The 22,593-nt window shown below is 39.8% G+C and overlaps 1 protein-coding gene across 5 annotated transcripts; it reads right to left on the bottom strand.

Moving 5' to 3' along the window:
- Window positions 1-2,463: 2,463 nt before the first annotated feature.
- On the bottom strand, window positions 2,464-22,547 carry MTERF3 (mitochondrial transcription termination factor 3). Of its 5 annotated transcripts, XM_080800281.1 has the most exons (9): window positions 22,427-22,544; window positions 20,171-20,361; window positions 19,156-19,504; window positions 17,714-17,866; window positions 12,680-12,869; window positions 8,024-8,171; window positions 7,573-7,644; window positions 6,263-6,424; window positions 2,464-3,007 (listed from the first exon to the last, which is right to left on the bottom strand). In XM_080800281.1, the coding sequence occupies exons 3-9, from the start codon at window positions 19,487-19,489 to the stop codon at window positions 2,813-2,815; spliced, it is 1,254 nt and encodes a 417-aa protein (XP_080656407.1). In that variant the 5' UTR covers window positions 19,490-19,504; window positions 20,171-20,361; window positions 22,427-22,544; the 3' UTR covers window positions 2,464-2,812. The 5 variants fall into 5 exon arrangements, with proteins under 5 accessions (XP_080656407.1, XP_080656406.1, XP_080656408.1 ...); XM_080800280.1 differs by lacking the exon at window positions 20,171-20,361 and having other exon boundaries at window positions 22,427-22,547; XM_080800282.1 differs by lacking the exons at window positions 20,171-20,361; window positions 22,427-22,544 and having other exon boundaries at window positions 19,156-19,578.
- Window positions 22,548-22,593: the final 46 nt, after the last annotated feature.

Genomic DNA, 22,593 nt, shown 5'->3' with positions numbered 1-22,593 from the left:
TATCTCTAAATGCCATCACATTGTGGGTTAGGGTTTCAACAGGACTTCTGGAGAGACACAATGCAATCCATAACAAGTACCTACAGATACCTACTTTTGTTTTCTTCAGGCTTAAGCAGAGAACTGGGACCATATAGAACTCCATCTCATGGTAAATTCAGGTTAGATTCAGTGGTCTTAGTCACATTCCAGTTCTAAACTTTTGTTGCCTTCCCCTTTTTTCTTCTTTGTGCCACCAGATTCTCACATTTACCTAGTCCTGTGTGCAGCACAAAAAACTGATGAATGTCTGCTCCCAGACTACACTAGCCAAAGTGAAGTCTGAAAGATGTGAAGTGTGATACGTTTAAACACTGGCACATTGCTTTGCAAGAAGTACTCAGTAAACTCTTATTTCCTCGTTACCCTTAAGTTTCAGCTTGCTGGTTACACAGTGAAGGTGGTCAGAGAGGGAAGGCCTTGTCAAGAGATCAGATGCCCAAGACTGTCCCAAACTCCAACTCCTAGTGGTATTGAGCCTACAGCTCCTGGATGTTTGCTGGCAGTCTTTAAATTTGGTTCAAAATTCTGTTTTATTTCCCTCTGGACACATGGGTAGGATTGTATTTCTCTGTTGCCTTAAGGCAGGCATGGTCATGTGACACTTTGGCAAAGAAAAATGTGATTAGTTTTTAAGAGCAATTCACATTCCTTTCCCTTTCATAGACTGGCTACACTTAAGACATAGTAGAGGCTCCATCAACCTCTATCACCAAAGATGATATGGAGCAGAGCTTTTTTGGTCCCAAGTAAGACATGTATGAGATTAAAAAAACAAAAAGCAAAACAAAAAAAACTCCTGTGGTTTTAAACCATTTATGGTTTGGGGTGCCTGGGTGGCTCAGTCGCTTAAGCATCTGCCATGGGCTCAGATCATGATCTCAGAGTCCTGGGATGGAGTCCCACACCAGGCTCGCTGGCCAGTGGAGAGTCGGCTTCTCCTTATCTCTCTGCCCCTCCCTGCCAGCGATCTCTCTCTGCCCCTCCCCGCCAGCGATCGTGCTTGCTCTCTCTCTCTCTAAATAAATACAATCTTTAGAAAACCACTTAAGGTTTTAGAACTGTTCATTATAGCCTATTCTGGCTGATGTAAGTGGTTTGTTAATAAAGGCAAAATGAGGTTTGGAGCCATAAAAAGATCAGTTGGGATGGTTCCATGCTTTTTTAGCTGAATCTTGTTTCCTGTGTATTGATCTCATCCATTATTAGGCCCGTATCTATGTCACACTCACCACTGCATTTTAGGAACTCAAATGTCTGTTGGGCAAATGAATAAAATACCTAACAGGAAGACCCTGACCAATTACAGATTCAGTTTATGAGGCTTCCCAACCTACAGCACACCACAGAACCCCAGTGTACAACAAACTACCCCCGGTTAGTGTTTTAAAACACTTTTTTGTCCCAGTTCTGAATTCAGCTGGATAGATCTGCTCCATGTTGTTGTATCTGCTGAGGCTGAAATGTCTAAGATAGCTTCTTCCCCCACCTGTCTGGTGCTCCGTTGGGATGGCTGGAATAGCTGAGGTCTGGCCAGGCACCTCTTTCTCTCCACCTCATTTCTCTGAGGGTCACCCGACCTCTTTACGTAGTGGCTCAGGGTTCTGACAGCAAATGTTTCAAGAGGACAAGTCTCAATGTGCAAGAACGTATCTAGCCTCTACTTGATAATGTTTCAGGGACCAGATCCCATTGGCCCAGAGTCAATGTGGAAGGGGACAAGGAGTACAAACACTGGGGTGGTTCACTGGAAGCCACCACTGTTAACTACCCACCCAAGCTTGTGATCCCAAGGCAGATAGCTGAAGTCACAAGGCCTTGTTTTACAAATAAGGATCTGACCCAGAGGTTAAATTATTGGCCCAGGATTACATGTCTAAATGGCCCAGGATTACAAGTCTGTATCAGTTCATGCTGTGTATCTTTGCATACTGGCAATAAGTCAGAGGTTTGTTATGACTGTTTGCTATATCTCATTGCCCTTTATTTATCTTCACACTGCTGCCCAGCCCCCTGCCCCCCCAATCCCTTTTCTTTTCCCGATTCTCAGTAGCCAACTGTGAGCAACTCTGAGTATCTATGCTCAGGAAGATACAGTACAGATCATCCAAAATGGAATGCATTTTGTAGCATAATCTACATGGACAGTAACTATTAGGTAAATAATAATACAGGATGCTCCAGAAACTCATAAGCTTTCAAAGCAAATAAAGAGGTCTTGTGACGAAACCACTTTAGAAGGCCTGAAACTACAGAGGGAAACCTCTGTCCTCATCCTCACCAGCAGGACAGTGTGCCCACCCACAGGAAAGTGACTCCTTCTCTCACTTGCTGTGGTTTAAGTTTTGTCCTCCTTGAGAAGGAAGGAAATGGTCAAGCTGAAGAAAAATTAAGTCACTAGGAACTTGTTTTTTTTTTGTTTTTAAAGATTTTATTTATTTGACAGACAGAGATAACGAGTAGGCAGAGAGGCAGGCAGAGAGAGAGGGAAGCAGGCTCCCTGGTGAGCAGAGAGCCTGATGCGGGGCTCGATCCCAGGATCCTGGGACCATGACCTGAGCTGAAAGCAGAGGCTTTAACCCACTGAGCCACCCAGGCGCCCCAAGTCACTAGGAACTTGTAAGAAAGATCTGCCACAAGCATACCCAAATTCACAATATTAAGAAATTGTTTCCAGGATCAGTGGAGGCCTGAGGCATTTATTTAAAAATATGTATCATTCATTCATATATACATTCATTTTACATTATTATATCTTAACATTCATCAAAAACTAGAGAGTTTTTAAGAATTTTTCAAAGTCTTGTACTGAGGCTTTGGCAATCTCTTCACAAAATATCTCATCAGGTACAGACACTAACTTGTCCAAAGAGATGTAGTTAGGTTTTACTGGATCATATTGTGCTCTTCCTAAATAGGTAAGAAACAAATGCCTTTCTTTGACTTTAAACAACCTTGTATTAAATACCTAAAAAATAAAAAAAAAAGTTTTTAACAAAAACATTGTGCACTGAAAGATGAACTATTAAAATGTTTATTTGGCTAAAAATTTTAATTAGGCTAACAACTATAAAGCATTGACCACATGCTCTGTAACTATGATAAAGCTTCTGCTAAGAAATTATGATTAAAAAGAACAGAACAATTATAAAGTAATTAAGGGCTATATTGTAGGCAAAGAACATTGGCTAATCCAGATGGAGGAGATGTTAAGACAGCAAATCCTCAGGCCCTGCCCCCAAAATACTCAATCGGAAATTTTGAATGGGGCCCACAGGTTCTCCAGGTGATTCTAATGACTGCCGAATTTGAGAACCAAAGTTAGAAATCAAGGTCTATTGGCACCAAAAAGTTTGCAAGATTTCCCAATCTGTGAAGCTTCCTTATTTTGGTAAAATTCCCACCTGCTCCCTCTGACATTCATTTCAGAATAAAATGAACCAGGGCAGGCCCCTAGGGGAGCAACTAGGGAAAAAGCATGTCTTACCCGTCTTGGGGTTAAAACTCCTAAGGGTATCATGAGCGGCAGCAACTTTAAAAAGGAGTCAGAAACAGGCCAACCAGAATTGTTATTTGCAAGAGAAAATTCATTTCATACCACTAAGTTTTTGAAGCACCAGCCAAAAATTTAAATTCTATCAGTTGCCCCACAGTCCTGTCAGTTAATGTATTTTTCCATTAGTTTTTTTTTTTTTTTTTTTTTTATAATATTAGCCAGACCCCTACAAGTCTGAGAATCCCAATAAGGAAGTCACAGTTCTATAACTGGGCTTCCCAGAAGCTAGGGTTTGGGGTGCCTAAGAGTCTGTGTTTCTAAAAGAAATGAGGGGCACCTGGGTGGCTCAGTGGGTTAAAGCCTCTGCCTTCGGCTCAGGTCATGATCCCAGGGTCCTGGGATCGAGCCCCACATAGGGCTCTCTGCTCAGCAGGGAGCCTGTTTCCTCCTCTCTCTCTCTCTGCCTGTCTCTCTGCCTACTTGTGATCTCTGTCTGTCCAATAAATAACTAAAAAAAAAATAAAATAAAATAAAATAAAAGAAATGATTTTGATCCATCTGGTCAAGTTTATAGTTTCCTCTATTTAGAAAGTTTCTGTCCATCTTTGAGACCCCACTCATTCTACTGACCACTCCAATGTCGGTTCTTAGAGTGGTAGCATATCCTTGTTTAGAGCATGGATTTTTATTTTTTATTATTATTATTATTATTATTGTTATTATTTTACCTTTTTTTTTTTTTAAGATTTTATTTATTTATTTGACAGAGAGAGATCACAAGTAGGCAGAGAGGCAGGCAGAGAGAGGGAGAGGGGAGCAGGCTCCATGCTGAGCAGAGAGTCCGATGTGGGACTCGATCCCAGGACCCCGAGATCATGACCTGAGCCGAAGGCAGTGGCTCAACCCACTGAGCCACCCAGGCGCCCTAGAGCATGGATTTTTAAACTCAACTGACAAGTTCTAATCTTGGCTTTGTCTCTTGTTACCTGGGTAACCTTTGGACAATCCTTTTATGTTTTCTTCACTTGTAAAATCAGGATAATAATAGTACCCATCTCATATGGTGGTTGTGAGGATTTAAGTGAATTAATACAAGTAAAGCAGTAAAGGCAGAGCTAGTACACAGTGATCACTTAGTAGCTTCCATTATTTCTATGATTTTTTCCTACCTCTTCTAAATTAAATTAATAAGCTCTATAAGGTTAAGACTTATCTAAGTCTAGGTTAAGGTAGACTTAGACTTAACTAAGTCTATCTGGTTAAGACTCTAACATTATGTAAATCAATTACATTTTAGAAACTTGTCTCCCACACTAGATTACAAATCCCACAAGAATACAGACCATGTCTGATTGATTTTTGTATCCCCAAATCAGATTATTTTATCATGCTCTGTCGCTGAATTATCTAACAACCCAGAGGAAAACTAATTGTTACTGCTTTTTAGTTGAAGACCGCTTACTTTACAATTGTTCCAAAAAGCCACATCTGTACCACTGCACTTTTAATAACGAATACATATACATTTAATGAAACAGAAAAACTCTCTATTAAGGGCCTATTCATAGTGAAGTATGATAGGTAAATAAACATTGCTATTTATGAAGGAACTGTACCAAATTCAATCTAGTTCTGAGTTATATTAAAGTCGTATTTCTTTTGCCTATCTGTATATCAAGAACACATGTAGCAAACAGAGTAGGGGGATCACTCTAATGAAATTCAATCTTTCATTTATCCAGTGAATATGGAATGTCTATTCACATGGCAAACAGGAAAGAAAAGATGACTTTGATGAAATTCAATCATTCATTTGTTCAGCAAATATCTACTAAATGTGCCAGTATAGTTCTAGGCACTGGAAATCCAGCAGTGTATAAATCAGACAGGATCTCTGCTTTCAAAGAATTAACATATTGTGAACAAGCGGATAATGTCACTTGCTAAAGAACAGCAAAGTCTGATGAGCTTGGAAAATATAAATGTGGCTTGGCACAATGGCAAACGAACTGTTTCATGCCTTTGTAGGAGATCATTACAATATGGCTCATTAACTCATGGTTTTATTTATTTATTTTAAAAGATTTATTTATTCATTTGAGAGACAGTGAGAGGACTGTGATGGGGGGGGGGGGGGACAGAAGGAGAGAATCCCAAGCAAACTCCCTGCTGACTGCAGAGCCCAGTGGGGCTCACTCTCAGGACCCATGAGATGATGACTTGAGCCAAAAACCAAGAGTCGGACACTTTAACCAACTGAGCCACCCAGGCAGCCCTAACGAATGGATATAGATAGACTGTGAATAAAAAGTACAAATAGAATTGAAAGGACCTTTAAGGGAAGTGATGTATTTCAAATTTAAATGGAGAAAAACACAATTGGGAATATGTTACATTCCAATAGGCAGGATGAGCAGTAGGTAACAACTATCAGGCAACAGACTCAACACTTGTGTCTCTGACGGAGATGTACACGTGTGCCCTAGAAGTTGTGAACTTTTCACAAGTGATCCCTCAACTTCGTCTGCTAGATGTGTTCTTGATTTAAAAGATGGGCAAAAGAAATACAACCTTACTACAACTGTCAGCCTCAGAACCAGACTATCTTTGGTCCAGTTCCTTCCCAAATAGCAAGTCATTTTCTCAGTGGAACAGCATGATGCCCATAGAGAGCAGTTCTGGATGAAGGGCAATGAGAGCTCCCAGAGAGAGCCATGCACCTGTTACCTGTGGGAACCTGACAATGAGGTGGTGGGGAATATTCATCACATTGTGCACGTAGTCAAAAGTCTCGGTCAGTTTCCTTTTATTTGCAGTCAACATCTTTGGGACTTTGGTGATCATATGTTGGATTTCATTACGTTTAAAACCTAGTTCAAGACGATAAACCTACAAGAAAGTAGAGTTACTTGAATCACAAATGGAAACAGTTATTTTGGTAATATGCCAGAGAACACACTGATTCTTTCAAAATTGGAATGAGGACTTTAAAATTTGGAGAGGGCTATGCCAGTGCCCTCAAGGGTCCCAATGGGCACCCCAGTGCTTCTGGAGTAACTTGAATTTCAAGTCCCTCTCCTGAGATGAACTCTCGTAGCATGGTGATCATCATGAAGATCACCAAAAGGAGCTATCATTAACGATGAAACAGAATGATGGTGGACGTGGAAGGCCTGGTCGGGCTATCTGTATGGGCCCTACACCACAGACCAGCCGTTAAGACTGTCAGCATGTTTTCTGAGCCTCTGCTCCCAAGAACACTTACATACATGTTATCTGGAAAAACATGTCAAAATTCCAGACAAAGATGGTAAAACTAAACACCCAAATGCGTAGTTTGGTCTCTGCTCCCCTACCAATCCACTGCTCTCACCACTCCGCACGCTGTGCCCCCGCTGGATGATAAGACCCACAAGAGCACAGTGCACAGCCAGATGCTCAACAAAAACTTCTTCAACAATTGGACATGAAATACTTCAAGCACCTCAGAAAAACAGGCCTTCTATCATAATTTCAAATACCACTACAGCTTTGTATACTAACTAGTCAGCTGCCTTTGGCTTTATACTATTCTCTTGGAGGAAGGACAGTAACAAGTGTCTGGTACATCCTGTGAGGGAACTAGAGCGGGCAGTGGGCACAGTTCTAAGGAGAGCAATGTGCTGGCCACTAGTCTCTTCTCAGGTCTTCTGGATCCAACCTCTAAATCTCCTCTCCCACCGAGGTGACATAAAGCCAGGATCTCACACTGGGTAACAGACGCGGTTCCCACACATCGCCCACATACCTAATGCATTACTTCAGGATTACTGGTATCGGTGTCTACAAGGTGATTTCCACACCTAACACCTGCTCAACACATGAACATACTAACTAAAATAAACTGCTTGCTTGATATTTATTTATTTCCTAGGTCCATCTTTCCAGAAATAACTTCTTTCACAATCTAGTGTTCTTTAAGAAGACAGTAGCAAAATCTATCCTCTTAAGCACTTAAAGAAAGAAGCTGATTTCTGAAAATCTTAAAGTTGACCTACCTTCATGTTTTCTTTCACGGGCTCCAGACTTCCAGTTAGTAGCCTTGGGAGACGAACTACCAGGTCTCTAGTCTATAGTTATTAAAAAAAACCCTATTATTACTATACATGTACATTCAACTAGTTTGGGAAAGCAAGCCATTATTAGGAACACAAATCTAAAACACAAAATATGAGCAATTCTGAAAGATGCTAGGAACCCTGAAAATACATAAACTTAAAACTGTTTGAGGAAAAAACAAATACTGAAAACAAAACTTGAGGCACCAACTTGATGGAATATTATAAAATGATACAGTTATATATTTGACCTAGTAGGGTAATTCATTCTTATACAAAAATACAAAGCATTTATAGAATTCATATGGGCCAGGGATCTGTGAGAAACGTGAGATTTAAATTACTAAATGGAGCACACATGGAAAAATATAAATTCTCCTGTTTTCTTTACCTTCTTCACGCTAAGTTCAAGTTCTTTCTGAAAAAATCCCAATCTGTTATCCAATCTTTCCACTGAAAAACTCAGCAAAAACGGCGCATTTCTAACCATCTGTGCAATATGTGCCTTACTGAAATTTTTTGACTGCAGATAAGCCACTCTAGAGAAACAAACAAAAAGTATATGTACATATGATTAACATTTACTAAAGTCATGCTCCTTTCCAAAGTAACAAACAAAAAAAGGATAAGTAAAAACATTCTATAGTAATGGCCCAAATATGGTTAAAGCAAAACAAGCACCCAACCAACTCTAGAATGGTTCCCATTTCTACTTAGAAACCAAATAATTCTGAAATCTACGAATAGGTTCTCTTTTCAGTTAATCTGACTCATTTTATTACTTGGTAGAAAAAAAAAATAGCTTCTGTTTAAGAATTTTTTGCTTAGAACAAAAAAAATCCACAAATTAGAAAATAAGAGATTCCAAACTCTTTTTATAAACACCCTCAAGCCTGGCTGAAATGGAGAGGGCAATTTTTTAGTTTAGCAAATTTACTGAGTATGTATATTCGTCAATAATTTTTACTATGATTTTCAATACGCCTTTTGTTAACAACTGAGAAATTTCCTGCTAAGTTTCTGGGAACCAAAATAAGGTAGTAAAATAGAAAGTTTGACTATGAAATAACATTATTGGTTTTTAAAACCTTATAAACATAGTAAAAGGCAGTTTTATTAAATGTCTAAAATATACAAGGACATTGTCTTGTTTAATTCTTACCAGAAAAACAAAAACAAAAACAATAACCTGTGAACCAGGTAAATTTTCTACATTGTATATGAAAAAAATACAGATTCAGAGAAGTTACATAACTCCTCTTAGACCACCAGCTAATTAACGACCAAGCTGAGATGTGAACTCAGGCATGCCTACACTGAAGGCCTATAATATTTCTATACCATGTACCACCAGAGCTTATATTTTATAAGTGACTACTACTCCTTTAAGGGACTCCCTTAGAGGACATGAGAGAAAAGACCAATAAATTTAACTATATAAAAATTTAAAATGCAAGGCAACCTCCTCCAACCACTGACAAAGTCAAAACAAGTGTTCAGTATTTACAACATGTCACAGAGAAATAACTAATTTTGTTAAAATATATAAGAATGCTTACAAAAGAAAGAAAAATATTTTAATTTTAAAATGGCAAAGGATAAAGGTGATTTATAGAAAAGGCCATGTAGATAGAAATTCAGCATTGGAAAAGACCCTCCAAATGTTATTTCTGAAACAACACTGAAGCATTATGTTTTTGTTTGTTCGGTTGGTTTTTGAGGCATTGTTTTTAATCTATAAAATGAACTGAAACCATAAATTCTGATGACTCTGTTATTAGTGAGGGCAACAGAGAAACTGGCACTTCTGTACGATGCTGGTGGGAGCCTAAACTGGAAAATAACCTTACAAAGGACAACTTGTCGGTATCTATAAGATTGTAAATGCTCATACCCTTTCACCTAGCAATTCCACTCCTAGAAATCTGTCCTACAGATACATAGCAGTATGTGAGATATATATGATAAATATATGTATTTCACACACACACACACACACACACACACACACACACACACACACACACACACAAACACACACGGAGAGTCACTGCAGCCTCATTATGATAGTAGTGACTGGAAACACCCCAGCATGTTTGTCATGAGGGACTGGACAATCCACAGTATGAACTATACAAGCATTAAAAAGAAGAAGAAGAAGAAGTCCTTACAAAACTCTCTAACATACAGTTAAGGTAAGAAAGTGGAGAGCAGAATAGTATGTATAAATGCTACCAGGTTGTATGTACATGTGTTCATGTGTATTTGTACACACATTTACACATATGCTTGCATATGATAGAACATTCTTAGGTCAAACAAAAAACCTGATCATAGTTGCTGCCTCCACAGTTGGTCTCAGAAAGTTGATGAGGGATAGGAAGGAGTAGGTGGGAAAGAGGATTACTTTTTCCTCCCCTGACCCTTTTTTTGGGTCAGAGCAAAAATCAATATTTGACTAAAACTTTGTCAAAACTGTTGCTACCTTCTGATAATTTTTTTTAAGATTTTATTTTTTTAACTGAGAAAGAGAGACAGCAAGAGAGGGAACACAAGCAGGGGGAGTGGGAGAGGGAGAGGCAGGCTTTCCCACGGAACAGGGAGCCTGATGTGGGGCTCGATTCCAGGACCCTGGGATCATGACCTGAGCCGAAGGCAGATAGTTAACGACTGAGCCACCCAGGTGCTCCTGTCATAATTTTTCTAATAAAAAATTAAGATATAAGGCCCAGTCAAAAAATTTTTAAATAATTAAATGCAGATTATTCTTTTGAATAACCTTACAAAGAACCAAGTAACTTTTTTATACATTTGAAATTTTCTTCATTCAAAGGAAAATAAGTATATGAAATCAATGCTATTACAGAAATCCTAGAAAATAAGACTACTGTACATACCAGAAGAAAAGCTAAATTCAATTAAGTAAAGATTATAATACTCTTGCCTCTTACAGTAGAAGCTTATTTTTTGCTGTATGTGGATAAACCTATTAAAAATTGCAAGCAATTAAAACAACGTTCCAGAGTTTGAGTCGGCCAGGCTTAGGAACCATTAGACTATGCTGTCTATGAGGGAATATCCTGTCGTTGTTAGGAGCCTGTGTGTGATCTTTAGCAAGTAACTTCAGCTTCCCTTCAACTTAGGTTTCCATTACAGGATTAAGAGTAGGGAGACAGCGTGGTGCAGTACCCCGAACTCTGCAGTTAGTCTAACTGGGCCTGAATCCCAGCTCCGTCATGTACACCATCCACGTCATCTTGGACAAATTATTAAGCCTTTCTGTGCGTCCCCTGGAAAATGGGGATATTAATAGTAGTAGTGAAGTAGTCAATGGTACTGAAATAGTGCTGTATGGTGACAGATGGTATCTACACTTGTGGTGAGCGTAGCATAACAGATAGCCTTGCAGAGACTTGTTCAATCACTCCTTTGTACACCTGGAACTAATGTAGCATTGCATGTCAACTATACTCAATTAAAAAAAATATTAGCAGAGTAGGCAGTCTCTGAAATGGCTCCCAATAATCCCCCACCTCCTGGTATGCACACTTCCTTTGAATAAATCTTGAACAATAGGGCAAACTGGTTTTTGAATGGAAAGGGATCAGTGTTCCAGACAGAAGAAGCAGAACTGGATATGACAGACTGAGTTCCCTGGAATCATTTGTTCTCTCCCCTGTAATAGTCTGTCTATATTATACCAGAAGGTAAGTCCCATAAAGAGAGAGGGTGTGCGTATCTATCTTTTGTGGTTCAAGTCTAGCTCAGGGCCTTGCATATACAGGAGTTCAAATTGTTCAACACAAGGAATCAGTTTCTTGTTTAGTTTTTTTTCACTAATTCAGACAAGGCATTGGGTTCTGATGTTGTTCAAGGAACTGTAAAATCCTCTGAAATGCAGTAAGGCTCACCATCAGTATAAGAAGAATCTGGGGGTGAAGACTAGAGGCAGACCAGTTAGGAAACTGTTAAAGCCATCTTCTTGTGAAATGGGGACCCAAGGTGATCTTCACAGTGAAGATTAAGAGAAATGTATTGACCGATTTGAGAAATTAAAAAAAAAAAATTGGTAGGTGATTTATTAGCTGTGGATACTAAAAGAAGAGAAGCCAAAATTACTACCAACATTTCTGATTTGGTCAACAAGGTGAACCATGCTCCCATTCAGTCAGTCTGGGAATAGAGGTGAGAAGTAGGGAGGATGATAAATTCAAAAGGTGAACTTAGGGACAGGGGCTCTGTCTTGTTCTCTTTGGTGTTCCCAATGCCTAGCAGGATTCTTATGTCACAGATCAATATAATCTCATCTCACTGTATTGATTCTCACAGATTTAATAAATTCTTTGAATGCTGAATGAAGTACAAAGATGTTTATCGAAGTGCTTTTTAAAGAAGAAGAAAAAGGAACAACCAAAATAGCCAACTTACGGAAATGATTAAGCAAATTATAGAGTAATGAGCCAAGAGGACGTCAGATGTCTACCAACAAAAATTGCCCAGAAATTGGGGCGCATGGGTGGCTCAGTGGGTTAAAGCCTCTGCCTTCGGCTCAGGTCATGATTCCAGGGTCCTGGGATCGAGCCCTGCATCGGGCTTTCTGCTCCGCAGGGAGCCTGCTTCCCTTCCTCTCTCTCTGCCTGCCTTTCTGCCTCCTTGTGATCTCTCTCTCTCTGTCAAATAAATAAATAAATAAGAAAAAAAAATTGCCCAGAAATTAAAACAACCCACAAAAGTTCAGGTTTTCATGACTCTTAAGTTCACTGTCAGTAATCTAGCCATTTGTTAATGGATGAAAAAAATTTTTATTTCAGTTTCTGAAGAGAACCCTTTAAGTATTGACTCAGCAGTAAGTTGAACACATAAAATGAGAAGTCAAATAAAAGAACTGTTTTAGATACTTAATCTTGATCAAAGAAAGTCCATGACAACAACAAACTTTCATATTATCAGCAGATTCTTATACAGTTAAGATTTAAAAATAACTTACACATACATTTCCTTCATAACCACTTCTTGGATTATGTGGAAATCACTGTAAAAGTCCTACCTGGTCTTAAGATTTTCAAGGTCTTCAGAGAAAATAGCATAGTTTTTAGTCAGGTATGTTCCCAGCTGGTTATCCTCTATACCCAAATCCTTAAGAAACATGAGTATTTGCTTAATGTCTTTTTCAAAATCCAGTCTCAGAAGGAGGTTGGCTGCATCGTGATGTTTTTCTATCTTTGAGAGATCCACTCCTATAATAAATTACAAATAGTGCTTGAAGATAACTGTTTAGCTAGCTCGTTAAACTTCATACATAAAAATACAAGGAATTACTGGAGAAGATCAACAACCTGTCCAAAACAGAACTGAGATAGGCCAACAGAAACTTCTAAACATATTTAAACTAAACTAGTTGAAGAAATAAAATTACATTAAAATGAAAACGTAGTACTTCTGTCAAAGTCACATATAGAGAAAAACAATTTATTTGGGGCTAAATTTCTGCCCAAAACAAATTCACCAAGTCATACTGACCTAGCTAGGATCATCATTTTTATCTATGGTTTCTTGAATATTGTTTGAAGGATGCCTATGAGCTCCAAGGGATCTCCACAGTAATTGCTTAACTGGTAATTCTACAGTGTAAAAAACCCCTTCAAATAAATTGTTACTTTCTTTGACATTTGTCATTTCCTTAGTTATAAGCATTATTTTCAAAATGTGTTTATGATCTCCTCCGGGTGGGGAAATAAAAATAACCCTATGTCTCACTCATTGTAATCTCCAGGTTTTCAGCGTGGAGACAAGTACCTTGAAGGACCTCAAGAAATGTGTGTGTGAGAACAGGTGAGCCTATACAGACAACAAAGCAAAAAGTATAGAAACTTTGACCTTCAGATAGTCTTATAATCTTAGAAAGTCTAAGTAAATGAGACAAGGCACAGGAGAAAGAAAGAGGAAGAAAGCAAGTTCTTAAAGTATTCTCTGGTTATGGATATAATTAGATGGCAAAGTTAATTTAGGCAGGGAATCAAAGTAACCTGTAATTCAAAATTCTCATTAAAACTGAGCATTTTTAAAAAAATATATTTTATTTATTTATTTGAGAGAGAGAGAATGAGAAAGTGAGTATGAGAAGGGAGAGGTCAGAGGGAGAAGCAGACTCCCTGCCGAGCAGGAAGCCTGATGTGGGATTCGATCCCGGGACTCGATCCCGGGACTCCAGGATCATGACCTAAGCCGAAGGCAGTTGCTTAACCAACTGAGTCAACCAGGTGCCCCAAAACTGAGTGTTTTATTCTCTCACTTTTCCCCCTTTCATCTGATTAAAAAAATAACCATGAACAGGAAAGGCGTATTCTTTACCTGTAAACATTTGAAGATAATCTAAAACCTAAAGGTTAGACTTAAATTTTATATTCCTAAAAATATTTCTTCACATGAAAAATAACTCTCAAACTGATTTCCAGATGCAGCTTTCAAGTCTTAAGTATAAAAGCAATTAAATAAAACCACTCTTTCTTTAATGGTAATGAGAAAAGTAAATTATAATTTCTTACATTATTATATCCATCTATTATCATCAAAACATAATTCTAAACCCAAATTTCTTTTTTTTTTTAAGATTTTATTTATTTATTGGACAAACAGAGATCACAAGTAGGCAGAGAGGCAGGCAGAGAGAGAGGAGGAAACAGGCTCCCTGCTAAGCAGAGTGCCCGACGTGGGGCTCGATCCCAGGACCCTGGGATCATGACCTGAGCCGAAGGCAGAGGCTTTAACCCATTGAGCCACCCAGGTGCCCCACAAACCCAAATTTCTTGATATTAAACAGGCACTGATTTAAGATGATTATGACTATGAAACCAGATTACACAAAGACATAGAATGAAGACCAGAAACAGATCCAGGATCAACTAAATGAATAAAATAAAAAATTAGCATATAATAATAATGGCATTTCAAATTAATGGTGAAAAGATACACATTCATTACAATATAAGAGGACCACTAGCTATACATTTGAAAAATAATTGTTTCAATTACTACGCTTATCATGGTGAGCATGATGTAATGTACAGAACTATTGAATCACTATGTTGTGTATCTGAAACTATATAACATGTCAATTTTACTTAAATAAAAAAAATTCCTTCTATATCTGAAACAAAATTTCAGAAACATTAAGCCTCTAAATGTGTACTAACTCCAAAACTACTAGAAGAAAACCGTTTGTCAGTTATTAAGCTTGACTGCATACAAACGTAAAAACCATGTATGGCTTTCTGTAATAAGTATATATGCACAGAAAAAGGTGGGGAAAGCTATTCAACAAACTGGTGATAGGGTTACCTCTGGAAAGTGGAAATGGGTATGTAGAGAAGGTGAGTGTTCCTTCTCTTATAGTCCTTGATGGATAGATACATAAATCAGAAGGAAACTAGTTCCCAATCTTTGTGATAAATGTGGGAAAGGGTGTTTTAAAAATAACACACAGGGTCCGGACTTGGAATTTCACTTCCTGTTAAGCTGACATGTGCTGCAGTGCCCTGCTCGGCATGAGCCGTCACACCCCAACTGCGCTCAAACAGAAATCCTGAAAAGCTGCCTTTTTAACAGCTATCGGAGAGCAGAATCTCATCAGGAGAGCGCACCGCTGCCAGCACAAATCACTTGTGCTTACTCAAGATTTCTTTAACTTGAAAAGAGAGTCCCTGAATTCCCAGTACAGACCAGGCACTTCTGTTAGGCTCTGGGGATATAAAAAATGAGTAATCCACGCCTCTAATTTCTGGGTGGACACCGTCCGAGTTGCTTTCATCCCTTCAGTAACTACGATGATTACCACTGTATTCAGTTATGGTTACACATATTTCCGTCAAGGTCTGGCAGGCAGCAGATTGTGCCCTAAAAAGTGCGAACCAAAAGAACTTTAATGAAGGGACTTTACACAGTGGTGTGACAGCGTGAACAAGGGCTCCCCTAGTGCTAAACAGACAAGGAGCAGAAAGTATTACCCGGACCCAGAGGGAACCGCAAGCTATTAAGAAAGGGGTGCTCGGTAGGAGCCGTTGTCATGGAGCGAGGCAGTTACAGGGCCCAATGCAGGGAGGGAACGGGAGAAAAATAAACTCCCACCTGCCTTCCCTCTCCTCCTGCAAGTGCCTCCCACTGGCTGAAGCTGCCCAGGAGCCAGCTGGCAAAGGAGCTCCAGTGCATGGAGGCTGACCTGCTGGGAGAGAGAACAGGCAGAGAAAGGCGGAAAATAGATCTGAGAAGCAGACAGGCACTGGGACATGTGGGTCCTCAAAAACACTATCTGACAAGGCAATCAGGCTCCTCCACGGTCCTGTCATTTAAGTTACTTCCAAGATGTGCTGCTGACTTATCTACATACAAAGAAGGAATGGCTGAAACATATATTCCAGAACTCTTAAGTATGCTATAACTTACTTAAAGGCAGGGGCCATGTCTTCTGTTTATCTTGTATTTGCCATGGCACCTATCGTAAGGCTGGCAAAGCTGTTCCAGAAGGAAGGTGACTGGCTCTCCTCTTTGTAGCAGATATCATCTTTCTCTCCTCTCTGAAGCCACAGAACACTTATTTGGATGTCTTATGTAGCACTTCTCACTTTCCCTTTCATCCCTGCAGACCACCTATTCTTAAAAATGTGTATTTAGATGCTTCTGAAGACTTGAAGCTTCTTGAGAACAAAGGCCATTCCCTGCACATTTGGGTAACTTGCACAGGAACAGGGAAGTAGACAACTGTAATGTTGTTATTAGTGCTAGTATGGAACTAAGCCGTGGTGATTGTGAGGGTCTAGAGGAGGGTCTAGAGGAGGGTAAAATGTCTAGAAGACATTTTAGAAGTTACTTGAACTAAGTTTTCCAGTAGTCAGAGCTGGCCAAACCGAAGGAGGGAAGGGGCAAGCAGTAGAGCTGAAAAGGTAAGCAGGGGCCAGACTAAGCAGAGCTCTGACGTCCCGGGAAGCTTCTGAAGGATTTCCAGCAGGTCACTGACATAGTCAGATCGGCATTTTAGAAAGAGAACTGGTATTTGAGAGATCATCAAGGCAAAACTGCTGATAAAACGACTATCAAGTTAGGACACTCCTAACCTTCCAGTGAAAAATGAGAGCGTAAAGTATAGCTGTGAGTGGAGAATGAGAGAAGCAGATGAATTTGAGAAAGAATCCCTCACCTACCCTCTTCCTCTCAATCCCCTGGGAGAAAGGAGGTTTATCATCTGGGAGAATGAAGTCAGAGATGTGCCAGACCCAGGGATGAGAGAAGCAGATGGCTCCAACGGGGTATTGGACTGAACAGGACAGGACTAAGTAAAAAGTCTGCAGTGAGATCCCTTGCCTGTCTTCAACTATCCAGACCCAAGTGCATGCTCCCAGCCAACAAGCTAAAATAGCTATGGAGCAGGCCTAGATAGAAACCATCCACATTAGGGGGACGACGGGCTCCAAGAGGAAGGGTGGTGGGTGGTAGCGAAAAGGAGGGAATTCCTCATCTGGCAGTGTTTGTAGCAGGAAACACTGTCCTGACAGGCTACTGGAAGATGTGGGAAAATTTGGCCCTAGAAATAAAGAAAACTAACCAAAGGAAAAACAAGAATTATTAACAACTGTGGAAAAATGGAAAGTTGTACAGGAAGGAAAACAATCCCAGAGAGCAACAAGCAATATTTACAGTCCTAATATCATCGCTGACTGAGGATTCATCTAAAAATTTTTACCATCGCTATACTGGGCAAACCGAATAGGGGGAAAGTGTGTGTGTACATACACGAGATCAACCAATGTCTAAAACCGATGAAGCAAGCAACAGCACTATAAACAGTTACATAAACAGAGATTAACTGCAAACAGAAAGAGCTGTAAAAGTTAAGTAGATACCTCTGAGGAACAGCATGAAGGTCAGGAAGGATGAAGCAGAGAGTATGGTTTTTCACTAGAAGCCTTTTCACACTACTTGACTTCTATTCATCTTGATAAAAGTTTAGAAATGCTGATTTGAACAAAGCAAGGCAAAAAAGCAAATGAGGGATACCCTCAATAAGTCCTTGTAGGTTACTGAGACTTACCTAGCAGCACTAATTTCTGCAGAGTCTCAGAATGATCCACGTAGTCTCGGAGTGTGTACGTGTCTGGGGGCAGTGCCGGGTCTGCAATAATCTGAATGGCCTCCTCCTCGGAAACTGGCTGCAACGGAGACACTGGAGGCAGGTCATCCAGTGCTTCCAGGCCGGCCATGTAGAAAGACAGGCAGTCAGCTCTCCAGTCTGTATGCCCAATGCTAAACCTCTTCTCTAGTTTGCTTCTTTTTAAGGCCTGGGATCACTGCAGAACTAAGTATCTGCCTTCACATATTTTCTGCCTTTGGAGAGGTAAGGCTAAGACTGTTTAGAGAAACTATTCCTCCACGATAACCTATCTGTTGGTACGTTTCTATTCGTAAGGAGAAGGTCCTACACTAAATTCCTTTCCTTTATTTCACTTTTAATCAACAGGTAAGAGCTCTAAAAAGATCAACTGACCTTCAAATACATTTTGAGATAGATTCTACCCCAGCCTGTTAAAGTGGCCCAAAGTACAACATATTCTACCAGCCTGATTTGTTTGTATGATTAGAGTCATTATATCCTGAAATGTCTTTTGATGCAATCCCCTCTCCTCCAAGTTATTCTCAAGTATGCTTTAAAAGGACTTCTATGATTCTGTTTCTACCACCTGTAGTCCTTCGCTATGGACATGACCCTCTCTAGCAGGGCCTTGATTTTGAGATTTTGTTTTTTTTAAACCAAACGTGGTATGGGAGACACTGGTAACTGTAACCTACCTTGAGCTAAAGAATCAAGACTATGATTTTTTTTTTGTTCTATTTTTTGCTTCTAATTACTACCCTTTCTTATTTCTTAGAGCCAGTCTTTCCTCACTGCCTTCCTTGACCCTGCTATCTTTTATATTCTACTTAACCTAATATTATCTCATTGTGGTGAAATATTCCTTGCATGGCAATATTCCTAGAATAGGAAGCATAGGAGAGAGAGGACTGACTAAAAAGTGACAAAGGAGATTTTTGGGGTGCTCTATTTGTGTTCTTTTGGGTTTGTAAGTTGTGGAGGCTGTTACACTGCTAGATGTGTTTGTCAAAATTCATAAGCTGTACACTCAAAACTGATGAATTTTACTTGGATAAAATTATATCCTAATCAGGAATATTATATTAGGATAAATTATACCCTAGTAAACCTAATTACCACCTGAAAAATTTTTTTATAAATAATTTAAATAATAAAGTATTTAGAAAGCAACTGTTACATGTATATCTAGAACACAGTATTTTATATAGTAATCTACAAACCTTTTTTTCTCAGTCAGGTAAGTAAATGAATAGAACAGACATTGTTCTTTGTCTTACTTGGTACAAAGTAAGACTTGAAATGGGCTAACAGACTATCAACCGTTGACCTGCTCAAACTACCAAAGTGGGGCAAGAGGGACTCTTCTACAAGTCCAGAATTACCTTCTAGAGACAGCTCAGAATCAAAACTGGGTATCTTTTCTGTCTTCTGTGTCTGTTCACTCATGGAAGGAAGCAGAGTACCTTGGGCAGAACCAATCTCTTGCCTACTTGAGTTTGTAGACTGGGAACTATTCCATAGGGAGGAAGTCCTGTAAGTCTTGAATCCCCACTGGAGAAAGTAATTGTCAGAGGACATCTGTGGCTGAGCAGAAAAGCCATGCAACAATGTTTTTCCTGGTCTCAGAAAATGTTTTTGAAGTTGTGTAGCTGTAATGAAGCTACTCAATTTAATTGAATTGAACCATCTGGGTATCTGTTGGGCTGACAAAGCCATTTTTCTTAAAGTAGCCTACAAAGGAAATATATTACCATCAAAAAAGAGAAACTTATTTGACTTAAATGTTTAGAACAGTATTCAAACAACAAAATAATAAACTGGAAAATCTTTTTTTCTAATTCAAAGATGTTTAAGAGACTTAGATGACTGGAGTAGTCCCATGTTACTTAACCACAGGAAAAGCCAAAAACAAGGCAATCCCAGTTACAAACCAAAAGACGGGAACTTTTGAACTGGAAAAATAAAGATTCTTTAAAATGAGAAAAAAAGCAAAGCCAATGGTATAAGAAAACCATTTAAAACAAAAATCTGGGGGCGCCTGGGTGGCTCAGTGGGTTGGAGCCTCCGCCTTCGGCTCGGGTCATGATCTCGGGGTCCTGGGATCGAGCCCCGCATTGGGCTCTCTGCTCAGCAGGGAGCCTGCTTCCCTTCCTCTCTCTCTGCCTGCCTCTCTGCCTACTTGTGATCTCTGTCTGTCAAATAAATAAATAAAATCTTAAAAAAAAAATCTGTTAATATTAAAATTACAGCTGAACCCAATCATCTCTGTTAGTTTAATATTTAAAGGAAATAAGGTGATGCAATTAAGTATTCTTGGTTTGTAGGACATTTAAGAAGCAAACTGTTGATCAAGACACTGAATTATGCAAATGAATTTTACATCTATGCATTACTCACAAAATAACAAACAAGAAGAAATCTACTTTGTCCTAAGTGAATTATCACTGTCCTAAATATTATTATCACTGTTAATCTGGAAGATTGTTTCTTGGTTAATCCTCAGGGCTGAACATGTTGATTATTTCAGATAAAGCAGTTCCTCAAAAGGGAATTGAACAAAACCAATTCTGTCAAATTCTGTTTTTTGGCTGTAGAAAAAAAGAAAAAGAAAAAGCCTTCAAAAACAAAAGGTCAAAACTAGCACAGAAATACATAAGCAACCAGTAAAGAATACATGAATATTTTGACCAAAAATGCAGTTGTTTTTAAAAAGATTTTTATAAGGAAAGGCTGTTAATACTTCAAGCTCCAAGATTGTGAAGAAACTATATTTACACAGCTTAATTATAAGATTAGATTTGATGCATATAATTTTATGTTAAATAAAATAATCCATAAAACACAGAGCATGGAATCCAGCATATGGAAAAATCCTCCACAAATGTTAGCCATTGGGGCGCCTGGGTGGCTCAGTGGGTTAAAGCCTCTGCCTTCGGCTCAGGTCATGATCCCAGGGTCCTGGGATCGAGCCCCGCATCGGGCTCTCTGCTCAGCAGGGAGCCTGCTTCCTCCTCTCTCTCTCTGCCTGCCTCTCTGCCTACTTGTGTCTGTCAAATAAATAAATAAAATCTTTAAAAAAAAAAAAAAAAAAAAAAAAACAAATGTTAGCCATTAGTATTATTATTGATTAGACATCCATATATAACTGAATTCTGCTGAATTAGTTGTAACATACAACTTTTTTATTTTTCTACAGATTTGAATTCAGCTTGTTTTATGCTCAGAATTAGACCGGATATTGAAGGTCTAACCTCCTCCCAGAGATCTGTAGTTTAGGGAAGCCTCCTGAAAGAGTTTATAAAAGTGAAAGTCTCACCATCATTCTGAAATTATTTCAGAGAGGAAATAGGTATGCACAACAGCCTTCTGGGATAGGTGCTTTTTGTTAAATTCTGGCAGGAAATGACCTGCCAAATCAGTCAGGTTTTCCCTCAAACCTGTAACATTCATTCTCTACACAAGGTCATGAGAGAGCAAACTGAAAGCTAGAAGACCTCAGTTGTACTAGTTGACAAGACTATTTCTTGTGGTGGTGGGCAAACTGGCCCATGATGGGGGTTCAATAACTATTCTTTAAATAACATTTTTTGAAAAGGTTATGGATACAATAATATGACTCTTAAGGTCCCTATCAGCTTTAAAATATTTTGACTCAAGTTTGTCTAGACATTGCATCCTACTTCAAAGCAAACTTCTGAAATCCCACATTCACCGTGAAGCCTTTCCACGCTCAAATTAATACTCTTCTTATCATATAGCGGAAATTAACTTTTCAATTCTGCCATATTCATTAAAAGACCTTTCTGCATTCAACTAATGTTTATCCTGTTTGAATTTACAAGGGCAGTATCCTCCCTACATCATCATTTCATTGCTGTATATACCTCTTAACAATTGATGAATTGTTCGTTCACGGGAGCAGGGCTGGGTCCTATCTCCGGACCCACCCTCCCAGGGGACTATTCCCCATTAGCCCAGGGATTTGCACTGCTCCAAAGTCTGTTGGATGGAAATGAATCAATTGCAACTATGATTAAATCATTTGTCTACTCAGTATTCAAAAGCGGGTAAGGCATTTGCAGACGTGCACAAAAGCCCTGCGTAGTGGTCACAGTAAATCTAACACGGTTCCATCAGGAAGATTAAAGAAAAAAGTCCTAAAGGATCTGTCAAGTCCATTAAAATATCATATACTAGGTTCTTGCTCTAGTCCTTCGCTAGGTATAGGAACTGTCACTTAAGTCCTGTTTTTCCAGAGTTCAAGATTTCTACTTCTGTAAGGCTGGTAACTGAAGTCAAGAGATGGGGGGAGGGGTGGATGGGAAGATGGCTCCGTAATCAGGGGCCCCTGGTGAATGCCACACGCCCCTCCTAGGCCATTTTAACAAGTCCCCACAGCGAACTTCCGCAGGAAGCCAGCTGACACTCTAGGCTTCCTTCCGCGTCCTTCGCAAAAAGAGCTAACAAACAAGCATGGTTGAGTTTTCGTCTCGTTGGCCAGGGAAAAAAAAATACTTAACTAAACTAATCGCTCCCGACTGGGCCGCGGAGACCCAAGGGCCATGAGGTCCCGGTCGCGGCCTGGACGCGGGTGGGTCCGGACCCGACCCCCCCCGGGAGCGCGCCCCGCGTGCTCCCGCGGCTCCGCTTTACCTGTGGCGAGGCCCACGCTCTCGGTTTGTTTGGGGGTGGCTGCCAAGCTGGCCCGGCCCGGCGGACAGTCCCGCAGCGTCTCAAGCGCGCCGGCCGGCGCCGCCGCGCTCCCTCGCCCACGTGGACTGCGGCCGGAGTGGGCGAGACCATCTGCGAGACTGCGCGGG

This window comes from Martes martes (genome assembly GCF_963455335.1).
Source record: "Martes martes genome assembly, chromosome: 4".
Classification (NCBI taxonomy): Eukaryota; Metazoa; Chordata; class Mammalia; order Carnivora; family Mustelidae; genus Martes; species Martes martes.
The sequence above is the reverse complement of the archived record's forward strand: the minus strand, read 5'-3'. Positions and strand labels throughout refer to the sequence as shown.

Coding starts and splice junctions, on each gene's coding strand:
- MTERF3 (XM_080800280.1), bottom strand. CDS start 19,489: ATGGCTTTGTCAGCCCAACAGATACCCAGATGGTTCAATTCAATTAAA. Junction 12,870..17,713: donor GCAGAAATTAGTGCTGCTAG/GTAAGTCTCAGT, acceptor AATTTATTATAG/GAGTGGATCTCTCAAAGATA. Junction 6,425..7,572: donor CCGTGAAAGAAAACATGAAG/GTAGGTCAACTT, acceptor ACTTTCTTGTAG/GTTTATCGTCTTGAACTAGG.